This window comes from Lytechinus variegatus, chromosome 9 (genome assembly GCF_018143015.1).
Source record: "Lytechinus variegatus isolate NC3 chromosome 9, Lvar_3.0, whole genome shotgun sequence".
NCBI lineage: Eukaryota > Metazoa > Echinodermata > Echinoidea > Temnopleuroida > Toxopneustidae > Lytechinus > Lytechinus variegatus.
Window position 1 is genome coordinate 7139819 of NC_054748.1, and position 13677 is coordinate 7153495.

Consider the following 13677-nt stretch of genomic DNA (forward strand, 5'->3'; position numbering starts at 1 on the left):
GGAGCGTCGAGTGAGTTTGAACGCGAGCCTGTAAAACCTCTTCATTTTATGAAATTATTGAAATTCAAGCCTTAATTCAAATAACCAGAACTTTGTTATTCCTTGTCCATTTTCTGTATTGAGGTATCAAATTAAAGAGCAGATATTGAACTTTTTAACAATGTGGGTTTTTTTAAAACCCAGATCCGGCCCTTCAAGTGACTTTTTGGAATCCCCTTTTCAAATTATTTTTGCTCACTCATGCGTGAATGAGAAATAATTTAAGTAATTTCAGATGAAAGAGGAGATTCTAAGCTTTAAAATGGTAGGTCATTTGTCTATTATATTTGTGATTAAGTTATGATATATCATCGTTAAATCTCGGTTTCGTTTTTTGTGGGACGCACTTTATATGATCGAACACGTAGAGGGCGCTCTTTAATATACTTGAAGGAAAGGACAAGTCTGCTCAGAGACGAGCGAAAACCTATTTCGATGTGGCTGTTGGCTGTGCGAACAACAAAATCACAAAGCAGGAAGTGGAAAGCGAGTCTCTGATTTCTTCTTCGCTCTTCGCGTTTTTCCAAACGGAATCACAAAGCGGAAAGCGTGTTCTGATTTTGTTTTTGATACATAAAAACACAAATCACAGATCGGAAAGCGTGTTCTGATTTTGTTTTTGATACATGAAAACACAAATATAAATTAAGAAACCAGAAAGAGCCCAAAAGCGTTTCTGATTTCAATATTCTGTTTTTGATCAACAAAAACGAAATCACAGCACGTTTTTTCTCGCTGTGATTTCATTTTCTGTTTTCAAAGACCGAACCACGATGCTGATTTCTGTTTCCGCTGTACGCTGAACGGAAATGAAAAACAAATTATCCATTAGTACCCTGATTTGTTACCCCTCTACCTGGTAGGGTCTGGTAGCCTGTCGAGTGGGGCGTGCAAACCTCCTGCGGTTTTGAAGGGGAGCATGTACACCAAAGCCCAGCCGATGTATTTCCTTTAATTCCTTGCATCTCTGGGGAAGATTGTCCCCGAACAGCAGGCTAGAGATTGAGGAACCCACCTTATCAGTGCATAGTGAGCGAAAAGCAATATCAAGCTCCGGCTTGATGAGCTCACGACGCCTCAAGCTCAGGTCGAGGCTTGCCGCCCCTAAAAGGACAATGCCGTCCAGTAGCAGCTTGCTAGTTTGCCGTGGATCGATGGAGGGGGCCTTATCTGGGTCGAGATGGCCATCCGCAGCGCGGGCAAGCGCAGTTATCGCCTTGAGTTAGATTGACTGGGTCTTTTGGAGTTTGTGGTCTAAAATCCAAGTACTGTCCCAATACACGTGGGCCAGCCTGGTCATGAGTGGAGGGCTGCTGAGAGACAAGCCATTCGATGACGTCGTCCACATCATCTCCCTGCTGGTTGGTGGTTGTAGAGGTGGTTGAGAAGAGGGACAGAACAGTCGACTATAATGTCGATAAAGCGTTCTATCTCCAACATGCTGGGCTTATTGCCGACGTCCATCTTCGCCTCAAGGGCACCCATAGGTGCAGCGTCCGGGGGCTGCCGCGAGGTCTCCCGGGGGTCAATAGACCAGCGTCCGGGGGCGATCTGATTATTGTACACGGAGCATGCTTGCCCTTCTTCTTCCCCTCCTTAGCTGCTTGGCCGCCAGCCAGTGGTTGGGAGGCGGATGGCTCCGGATCTAGCGAAGGGCAGGGCCCGTTAAGTAAATCGGAGAGTTGCCGAGAGAGGTACGTCATCATGCAGCATGGCGTAGATCGGCACACAGAAATACACTGGTGAATGAGCGTGCTTGCTGTGCTTATTTGCATATGAATGGCAACCTTTTGTTGCTTTAAATTTGTGGCATTTTGATCGGTAGCAAGTGTGCAACCCATACGTGATTCCGAACAATTAGGCTTACGAAGTAGAATCATGGTTTAGCTGAGATATTCGCCGTTGACTTCATGCTATGTGTAGAATGTCTTAAAAATGGTGAAATAGGGCCATTTTGTAGTGACGTCATAGATTACGTCATTTAGGCGAGAAGACCACTGATAAAACCCGGCAGCAATGCATTTTTGTAAGCTTCAGGGTTCATGCCGTTCAGCTATGGGTCATTTGCTTGTCCGGCTTTCGGTTGAATAAATCTCCTTGGCTGCCGGACTATACAGTGCGTCCCATAAAAAAAGAAACCGAGATTAAGCGATGATTTATCATAGTTTAATCACAAATACAATAGACAAATGACCTACCAATGTAAAGCTTAGAATATATTCCTTCATCTGATATTACTTAGATTATTCCTCATTCACGCATGAGTGAGCAAAAACGATTTGAAGAAAGGATACCAAAAATTAATTTGGCGGGGGTATCTGAATTTCCAAAAGAAACGCACATGCCTGAAAGGTTCAATATATCTGCTCTTTTATTTGATACCTTAATAAAAAAAAAATGGTCAGGAAGTAAAAAAAAATGATCAAGAAGTAAAAAAAAACTATGTTTCCTCGATAAAATGTTTGTATTTCCAAAATTTCATTAAATAAACGGTTTTCACTGGTTTCCCACAGAAGCTATCGCATGGTTAACAAAAGACTTAATGCATGGCTGATCGTTAACAAAACGGATTGTCGAGTGAGTTTGAAAGCTAGCCTGTAAAACCTCTTCATTTTATGAAATTATTGAAATTCAAGCCTTATTTCAAATGACCATAACTTTGTTATTTCTTGACCATTTTCTGTTATTGAGGTATCCAATTAAAGAGCAGATATTGAACTTTTTAAAACTGGTTTTCTCTTTGAAACCAAGATACAGCCCGCCAAGTGACTTTTTGGTATCCCCTCTTCAAGTTGTTTTTGCTCACTCATGCGTGAATGAGGAATTTACCATTTACAATGGTAGGTCATTTGTCTATTGTATTTGTAAATAAGTTATGATAAATCATCGATAAATCTCGGTTTCGTTTTTTGTGGGACACACTGTATAGTTTCTCTTTTTCTGCATCTTTGAATATTTAATGGCAGACAATCGACCCACTTGCTCCAGTAAGTGGTGGGGCAGCTTTTAATACATACAAGATTGCCAGGACATGTCTGTTTTGGCTTATGCATACCCCTTCATTATGCACGATGCAATTGCTTGATATAAAATCCTCCTTTTAAACCTTAGATTGTTGTAGGTTTTCATTCAGCTGCATTGTACTTACTTCAGGATTGATACTGTTCCCATTTAGACTGCATGATACAGTAATTTTTTTACGTCGGAAAATAATTTCGTCGTCATCACTCTTCACAGGTTGGAATCTGACATCTAAAGCGTGGATATCTTTCTATAAAAAAGAGAGACACATTTGTTTTATCTTAGTCTTGAATATAGTCGTAAAGTGCAAGTCTTTGACACAAATCCTCTGAAATGTATATCTACGCGTCATTTCAAATGTTGTAAAAAATCAAATTGCAAACAAAATGTTACATACATTTGAGGATAAAGTGCATTTCCAGACATATTATGATTGATTAGGTTTCTTTCGAAGCCCAAAGTTTTAGGGCATCTGCAAAACATCATCACTTTAAGGTAATTATCTCTATATCGTGTCTAGGAAACCAGCCTAGGTCTATGCCAATTCGTAAATTCAATGACGGTACGCTTAGATCTTGTAGATTGTTCTTATCTTTTTACTGCTTTCTGTCAGTCTAAATCATTTATATTTGAAGAAAGGGAAGGAACTCAGTAAATTTTTAAATCGAAATCATATAAACATGGGCTTATGCACAACCAAACACACATTCGAAAATTCGCGTGTGGCAATTTGTAGACGATATGGACAGATTTTTTGTCATTTTGACGTGTCAAAGATGGTATTGACTCAACAAAATGGCGGATCGTAGAAAACCTAATCAGGTGGTTCGATTTGTGCATGCACCCCAAAGAAAAATACAAAACAAAAGAAAGCGGAAAATCGGAATATATGTGCGACTTGCAAATCCCACCGCTTGAATATGTCACTATTTATGGGTTTATCAATTATTGATTAACATATTATATTATGAATAGTGATTTCGTTTCCTTTTGCTCATCTGGAATTTAATGTGTGGGGTGGTGGTCTACAGGTTTAACTCTCGTCTTTAAATCTGAGGGACGTTGGGTTCGATTCCAAGCCATATCGTGTTTTTATTTAGCAAGAAATTTGCCCACATTGTGCTACACAACCAAGGGTAGGTGAATAGGAAGAGATTCCTTGAATGCTTTAGTACCTAAATGACAACCTAGCTAAAACCCATGGTTATAATAGAAACGCTTTGTATCCTCCGGAAAAAAACTCTTAATAAATCCAGCTATTATTATCATAGATATGAACTGAATCCGCATTTCATCATGATAACTTCAATTTCACACTTTACCTAATATCTCTGTAAAATTGGTGTTTAATGCTAGATGAAATACCGTCATGACATTGACATAAATGACATTTACCCATGTTTGGCCACGAATCTTCTTGGCAAATCTAACTTCGAGCACTGGTCTCCGAGATGAAGGCAACGTTCTTGGAAGAAATGACATGCATGACAAAAGAATGCCACAATCAGGTGGATATAGACAATCCCAAATAATGGCAAAGTGTCCTCCGCAGAAATGGCTGATAAGAACCTCCAGCCACTTGTTTAGCACTGAACAAATCATGTTGGCCGAATGAGAAATCCGCTCAAATGTACCTTTGAGAACATTGCAAATTCAGAGAAATAGAAAAAATGGCAGTCCCAAACGTGGTCTCGAAATTTGCGCATGATTAAAATAAATATGAAATAAATTAAATCACTGCACAATCATAATGGAAAATATTAAGAAACGTGAATGTATAATCTCCAATCTAATAGGTATAATAATATTATTAATCATATGTTATTATCATTACTAAACATAATTACCCGATTGATTCCTGGAATACAATACTGTCTCAATCTTGTTTGGAATAGTGACAACCGCGCAGTGTGGTATTATCAATTTTACCGGTCTCTTAAAATGAAGACCTGTTGGCCAGAGCTTGAATCCATGGCTAACAAACATCTCATTTTTTTGGAGTCTGAGTCCATCCGGCATTTCGGTGAGTACACGTAGATCAATTTGTTCATCTTTCTCTAGGGCGCCCTCTGGGATGATAAGTATAAAGCCATAGGACTTGACTGACAGTTCCCCTCCGCGTTCATCGAACTTTCCACTAGCCAAGACATCATCTATTAAAAAAAATATTACAAATCATTATTTGAACTAACGTCTACCAAAAGAAGGGATTAGACGACCAGCTATACAGGACGATCAATAATATTAATTAAATAAAACACTTCATTTTCACTACTTCAATACTTTTCAAGGACGCTGTCTATACAGTGCGTCCCAGAATAAACGAAACCGAGATTTAACGATCATTTATCATAACTTAATCATAAATAGAATAGACAAATGACCTACCAATTTAAAGCTTAGAATCTCCTCTTTCATCTGATATTACTTAGATTATTTCTTATTCACGCATGAGTGAGCAAAAACAATTTGAAGAAAGGATACCAAAAACTCATTTGGCGGGGGGTATCTGGGTTTCAAAGAGAAAACCACATTTCTGAAAAGTTCAATATCTGCTCTTTAATTTGGTACCTCAATTACAGAAAATGGTCAAGAAATAAAAAAGTTCTGGTCATTTGAAATAAGGCTTGTATTTCCATAATTTCATGAGATAAACGTGTTTTCACCGGTTTCCTACAGAAGCTTCCGCATGGTGAACAAAAGATTTAATGCGTGGCTGATCGTCAACAAAACAGAGTGTCGAGTGAGTTTGAAAGCCAGCCCGGAGAACTTCTTCATTTTATGAAATTATTGAAATTCAAGCCTTATTTTAAATGACTAGAACTTTGTTATTTCTTGACCATTTTCTGTAATTTAGGTATCAAATTAAAGAGGAGATATTGAACTTTTCAAAAATGTGGTTTTCTTTTTGAAACCCAGATACCCCCCGCCAAATGAGTTTTTGATATCCTTCCTTCAAATTGTATTTGCTCACTCATGCGTGAATGAAAAATGATCTAAGTGATATGAGATGAAAGAGGAGATTCTAAGCTTTAAATTGGTAGGTCATTTGTTTATTTTATTTATGATTAAGTAATGATAAATGATCGCTAAATCTCGGTTTCGTTTTTTCTGGGACGCACTGTATAGTCGAAGCGTTGCCTTCGCATAATTTATTTAACCGAATTAAATGATTTTCCCCATTTCAATCTATTTTTCTTCCTTAGAATGTACGTCCAATAGACCGTATCCGAAGATCCACTCCCAGACATCCACCTCAAACATCTACCAACACCTGGATATTCACCCCAGGACATACGCATATCCTGGAAAACTACCCCTGGACAAATACTCCCAGACGATTAATACTCCTGGTCTCGGGCATTTCCCCTGGACCTTGTTCCCCGGACAAATTGCCTTTTATCACATTCTAGCTTAGGCCGTGTAAGTTGTGCGTAAATATCGTATAATTTTCACTGGGTGGCGTAAGGACCAACATGGAACGAACAGGAAAGTCGAGTGTAAGCAAGGAATTTTAAGAGATGCAACAACGAAGTTCGATTTAATTCGTGTACACGTAGCTTCGAAGTATAAATAAATACCCAAAATACAGATCACTGTAGCCTTTGAAGGCTACCTTTGATGCCGCCAGCTTTATGGAATGATACCAAAAAAAGATTTGTGTTAAAATTATGAATATGAAACGTCGACTATTATATCAAAGCCTTATTAAGGCCTGAAATTGGGCAAAATATTGTATGATATACGTTTCAAAATGTGGATAATCCTTAGAATTTGACAATTTTCAAATCAACATTTACCAAATTCCACGCAGTTCAACATTAAAAAAATAATAATAGTAATAATGTGAGGGAGTATATCTATTTGCGATGTTATGTGTTACATTTTCGGCCACAAACAGTCAGTAGAGCAATTTTAAAATCACATTTTGTTGAATATTGCAACATTTTCTGTTTGCTAACTCCACTAAAAAGAAGGAATAAGTATGTCTGCTCATAATATCTGACCGGAGGAAGCGAAAATAGGCCTAGTTAGTCTGTAGGTTGGGTAAAAAAAATGTGTACAATCTGAACAATGCAGTATCAGCTAATTTGACTTTCAAGTTATTGTTAACTGTCTGGGAGAGATAAATGGATAATTGTCTTCCCCATTAAATAAAAATTAAAGTGCTCAGTAAACATATGAAAAAAAATAGAACGTGAACAGTTTTTTTCAGGCTTGGTTTCCCATAATTCTAGCACAGAGTTGGACCATGGTCTAAGTTAAACCTGACTTCATAATACGGGCCCCAGTGTTCCTACGCCAATCATGTATCACAAAAGAAAATTTAGCGAATTGATAAAGCGGTAAAAAACGTTTACAGGCGTTGTGATGATTTATTGTGAAGAGTTAGTACGGGATCAAAGGTGTGGCCTTAAATAAGACACCATTTTCATGCCTTGCCAGTCGTTCCTAAAATCATGCAAATGATGACGCCAGAAACCCCACTGTATCAAAGTTTAAAGATATGAAAATGCAAATCTTACTTTCATAATCTTTCTTTTTTAAGTTGATATGTTTCTTGACAGGGCTAGATGGGGGGGGGGGGTCACATTCATGGCAGTCGGCAAAATCATGTACAAGTTGGCAAAATGGAAGATAGGGGAGAAAAAGAAAGAGGGAAATAATGAAGAGAAAAAGAAAGAATGAGAGAGGGGGAGAGAAAGAAAGAAAAAAGGAAAAAAATAGGGATAGGCCCCCAATCGGCTGCCCCCCCCAAAAAAAAAAATTAATAAAAAATGGGGAAAAGGGAGGAAAAGAAGGAGAAAGAAGAGAAACATTTGTGTAAAAGAAGAATCATTGTTCATTATACTATGTTAAAATCAATTATGTTGAGTTATAATACATGATAACGTTCCTCACACTGCAGTAGCATTATCACTCCATGTATTCTACAAGTCTTAGAAAAGAGTTCAAGAGCTTATTGGATACATTGCATATTGCAATTCAAGGAGAAAATGCAGCCAACACTTGACAAAGTGAAGCCAATGTCACGTTTGTTCTTGCCTCCAACGCCAGCAACTCCAACTATGACAGATGTTGTTGACTTTTGTAAACTTTTTCCAAAAGAAGTAGATCACGAGGCACTGAAAGTGGAACTAGAATGCTTCCATCACATGGCAGTGGCAAGAGATCTGCAAAGTGTTGCTGACGCAGCCATTTTGGCATTTGAAAAGAAGTCTATTCTTCCTCTCACTTGGAATGCTTACAAGCTTCTCATGACAGCAACAATAAGTGTTGCAAAGGATGAACGCACCATCAGCCATATGAAGTTTATTAAGAACTTTTATTGATCAACCATGGGAGACCGGTGACTGGACAACCTGCTATTCCTGAACTGTGAAAAGGACCTTACAGATACTGCTGACTTAAATCGCTTGCTAACAACTTGGTCATCAAAACCAAGACGTTGAATATGATATAGAATAACATACAATATAGAGGTAACTTCAATAAATTCTGCAACATTTTTCATGGCTGAAAGAGATACATGTTAGCAGTAGCATTCTTGAAATTTTAGTTGAGACATCTTGCACAGAAGGTCAATTAAAAATTACCAAATGTTTGATTTTGATATTATTAATGCAGAGGGTACATGTATATCATTATACTGCAAGTTAGCAACTACGGCACACTAGCCTTTCTATTTTGATCAAAAATGTTTATTTTTACAGTGCAAATGTCTTTGCATAATTGACCTTAAAGAAAAGTTGAAGTATTCACTAACTGCCAAAAATTCAATTCTAAAGATTCAAAATCTTTTAGTTTTACATGCAGCATGTGATTATTTAAGGAGCGTGGCACAGCCCCCATCAGACTCCCCCTGTTCTCACGTTTGCTCTGTCACGTCAAATTTAGTTGGCAAATTTAGCTGGTACACCCCTCCTTGTTTCTTGACCTCAAATAGCCTAGATCCCTCGCAAAGAAGATACTTAAAGGGGAACGAAACCTTTGGAGCAAGTAGCTTGTGTCGAAACAGAAAAATCAAAGAATAAGAAGAAAGAAAGTTTGAGAAAAATCTGACAAAGAAAGTTATGAGCATTTGAATATTTCAATCACTAATGCTCTGGAGATCCTCCTATTGGCAATGCTACAAGGATGCGTGATGTCACATGTTAACAGCTTTCCCTTTGATGGACTCAAATTTTGGGCTACACACCTGTACTCTTCCCAATTCTGAGAGCCCCAATGGCAATACCCATAGCAGGGGCGGATCCAGCTTTCGCCAATAGGGGGGGCCGAAAAATATTTTGATCAACATTTTTTTGCAGGTTGTCAAAAAATAGGGGGGGCCGGGGCCGGCTCGGCCCCTCCTGGATCCGCGCCTGCATAGATCAAATTTCAATAAACAGTCTCATTTACCTTGAGAGTCCATGGTAGACGTCCCAAAATAATCCTCGTTCATTCTAATCAATTCAGCTGCCACTAACGCTGAACTCAATACCTGCCGTTCCTGCGAACGTTTCTGCCCTTCACGCCAATCCCTCAGCATTTCTAATGTTCCCATATATCTTTCTCCTGGTTGATTATTTCTTTTGATATAGAGATTAATAGCAGCTATTCTTACTCCCAACTTTCTTCCGAGATTATCGATGTCTGAGTCTTTGTAAAGGTTCTTGGCAATATTGGTCAAAATGTCGTCAAATTCATCATTGATCACAGAATCCAATCTGAAAAAAGGGGGGAGATATGATATCATTGACCTAGGTCCATGGTTATATAAACACTCTTGGGTGTTTGGTAATAAACGAACACGTGAAATGAAAGTTTACACTGTTAGCCACAAGGGCAGAGGGGAGTCTATATAGTACATGTAATAGACGAAGAGGGTCGCAACTCTGACGAGTTATTTTTAAGTCACGACCATCTTGCGATATTATGAATAGTAACCCTTACCATACTATTCACCGAATAATCATCCTCTTTCCTCCTACCACTAGCAGTAATAATGAAAAATTAGAAAAGTGAGAAATCCTTATGACTAGGAACTGGATCCCACTTCGGAAAGAATGGAAATAATGTTGACTTTGGGTTCCTGCCCATGGGCATGTGATATGAATACTATAGTGATTAAAAAGTACTGGCAATGGTGACCACTGCTACACTGCAAAAACTCCGGTATTGATTTAACACCAGCTCGGAATCTATATATGTCCACACCAGAGAAGTATTGAAACAATACCAGTTTGGAATCAAACCCATGTTTTTTTAATATTAACTGGTGTTGTATTAACACCTATCTGGTATTAGACTAGTACCGAAACAGGTTTTGTTTAACACTTCTCTTGTGTGGACATGTATAGATTCCGGGCTGGTGTTTAATCACTGGGCTACAACCCTTGGCAGACAAAAAGCTAGGAGGAAGGCATGGACAGCATACTGCACCTGTCTCATTGCCATTCTCATTCATCTGCACAAATTACTCTACAGTCTGCTGCTCTAAGGTGGGGCTCTACAACCACTCTAGAATATGTAAGACATGGGGCTACATCATCGTCTTTCAAGAAGAACGGATGGCTACCTTACCTCATAATCAAGACAAAAATGTCAACATTCAAAATTATAATTATCTACGTCTCTATTACTTGATAATTCCTATTTAGACTGGAGAGATACAACGAAAAAACGAAAGGGAACGTACTAAGTTTTATACACGGTAAGAGAAGGGCAAGGAGAAAGAAAGATAAATGGGACATTGAGAGATTGTGAGATAGATGGAGGGAGGCAGGGGATGGAGCTTGAAATGGAGACATCAAAATAGGTGTCTGATTCACAATTGGGATATTAGCACTAACAATAAGTCCATGCACTGAGGGTCTTTTGTGTTCAAAACCAGAAACATTTTTGTACGTACCCTTCTGACCCTTTTCTTGCGTCTTCTGTTGCTCGTCCTGTTGGTACTTGTCCTGGTCCTGCTGCTCTCCGTGCGCTTGTTTGTTTTTGTGCTTGCCATGTTCGTTCTGGTATTGGCCCCTCTGGCTTTTCTGCTCCTGATGGTCCTGGTGCTGGTTTGGAAGATCCTGGAGTTGATCCTCCCGCTACATCTAATAGATCTAGTGCTCTTAGTGCGGATAATGTTGCAGCTCCTACTGACCCTGACGATGCTGTTGCTCGTAGATCTGGCCTCTCAGCCTCTGATACTGGTTTTGGTGTTCCAAATCTCAGTCCAACTGACTGCGGTACTAGCCTCACTGCTTCTGGCACAAGGTCCGATCCAAATGTCGATGCTGCCGCTTCTTGTGCTTGTTTTGCTGTTCCTGGCACCAGACCTGATGCTCCATCGGTCAGTGCAGCTGCTTCAAGTGCTAGTCTTACTGGTCCTGACACTGGATATGGTGCATCATGTGTCGATGCTGCTGCTTCTATTTCTGGTCTTCCTGCTCTTGGCGTTGATCCTCCTGCTCCATAAACAGCACTTGGTGCGCTTAGTGCGGGTACCGTTGCCTTGGGTGCAGATTCTCTTATCTCTAATGTTCCTGACTTTTTTAGTGATGATCCTGATGGTTGTAAAGCTGGTCTTGTTTTTCCTTTTTCTGTAAGAGTATTGAGAGTATTTAATATAAGTAGACTATAAAAAATCGAATCGGGTGATATTTATTCCGTAAAGCTAAACAATTTATTTTAAAGGGAAAATTACACAAAAGGAAATAGAGAGGGGTGGATCCAGCTTTCGCAAGGGAGGGGGGGGGGGGATATTTACACCCATTTTCCCCCGATTTTTTGTATTTCATGTATTCAAATCTAAAAATCTAAAATTCTAAATAATTTTTGAAATCATCAAGATGCGTATCTAATTTAATTAATGCAAACGCAGACTGCGAGTTTTTTTTTTGTTTTATTTGAACCTGAAAAAAAATCAATTTAAGCATGTTTTAATTAAGTATTAAATTATCTCAATAAAGAAATTATACGAATCTGAAGAGCGGGCATATTTGTGTTTTGTAGATTTAGACCAACGACGAGAATTGTTTTAACTTTTTGTAAACTTGAAAATATTTGGTGATTTGAATAAATACAAAAATCACGAGAATGCGAAGCTTGAGCCAAACATAAAAAAACAAGTGGAAAGCCTCTGGCGGTCTCACCAGCATCACGCGATTCAATATAACATCAGGGCTGACTTTGAGAACTACCATAACTCGCACAGGATGTTCAGTAATACTTGGTTACTCTATTTCCATGTTCTATGAACTAGACCAATAGACCAGTTCGTAGTTACTTCATGGGCAATTTTGGTCAAATGACCTTTCATTTCTTTCATGATGACAGGCAGATTTCAAAGCAAGATATTACGTAAGCTTGCCTTACATAGCAGGATGAAGAAATTGAATAGACCAGGTGACTAGAATAGCACACAAATGAACACTTGATGAAGGCATTTGTTGCATTCCTACTTTGAATGCATATCTTAGCATGTTGCACAATGTACTTATCAAACTGTGAAATACCAGTCGTTCGTGGAAGCATTGTTGTTTTTTGTGGAGGTGGAGGTAAATGAAAACGACATTCAAAAGAATATATGAATAATCAAGATATCAAAGTTGGTGCTCATCTGCTTAGATTTTAAAGCACCATGTCACTTTAGTACAAATGACCTTCTGATCATGCGTAGAATCTTTTGATCATGCGCAGAAAGGAACTACGAACTGGCTTATACACTTACAGAGATATGATGGTAATTCAACAAATACCCCAAATGTGACCAAAGTTCATTGAATTTACATGACCTTTGACCTTGATCATGTGACCTGAAACTCGCAGAGGATGTTCAGTGATACTTGATTACTCTTATGTCCAAGTTTTATGAACAAGATCAACATACTTTCAAAGTTATGATGGTAATTGAACAGATGCTCCCTATTCTGCCAAAGTTCATTGACCCTAAATGACCTTTGACCTTGGTCATGTGACGCGAAACTCATGCAAGATATTTAGTGATACTTTATTAACCTTATATCTAAGTTTCATGAACTACGTTCATTCATTTTCTAAGTTATAATGACATTTCAAAAACTTAACCTTAGGTTAAGATTTTGATGTTGATTCGCCCAACAAGGTCTAAGTTCATTGACCTTACATGACCTTTCACCTTAATCATGTGACCTGAAACTCGCAGAGGATGTTCAGTGATACTTTATTACTCTTATGTCTAAGTTTTATGAACTAGACAAACATACTTTCAAAGTTATGATGGAAATTGAAAAAATGCCCCCAATTCGGCCAAATGTCATTGACCCTAAATGAGCTTTGACCTTTGTGATGTGTCGTTAAACTCATGCAGGATATTTAATGATACTTGATTAACCTTATATCCAAGTTTCATGAACTACGTTTATACATTTTCTAAGTTATGATGACCTTTCAATAACTTAACCTTAGGTTAAGATTTTGATGTTAATTCCCCCAACAATGTCTAAGTTCATTGACCTAAATGACATTTGACCTTGGTCATGTGACATGAAACTCACTTCAATACTCACTCAATACTTGATTAACCTTATGACTAGGTTTCATGAACTAGGTCTATATACTTTCTAAGTTATGCTGTCATATCAAACACCTTAGGTTAAGATTTGG

General features: G+C 38.4%; 1 protein-coding gene across 1 annotated transcript in view; it reads right to left on the reverse strand.

Moving 5' to 3' along the window:
- The window catches only part of LOC121421254, a 46605-nt gene that overhangs the window by 24967 nt on the left and 7961 nt on the right, over nt 1-13677 (reverse strand). The window contains exons 2-6 of the mRNA XM_041615916.1: nt 10955-11633; nt 9463-9770; nt 4908-5213; nt 4456-4694; nt 3188-3310 (exon numbers count right to left, since the gene is read on the reverse strand). Of these exons, the coding sequence (XP_041471850.1) occupies nt 3188-3310; nt 4456-4694; nt 4908-5213; nt 9463-9770; nt 10955-11633 (1655 nt within the window). The remainder of the gene's footprint in view (nt 1-3187; nt 3311-4455; nt 4695-4907; nt 5214-9462; nt 9771-10954; nt 11634-13677) is intronic.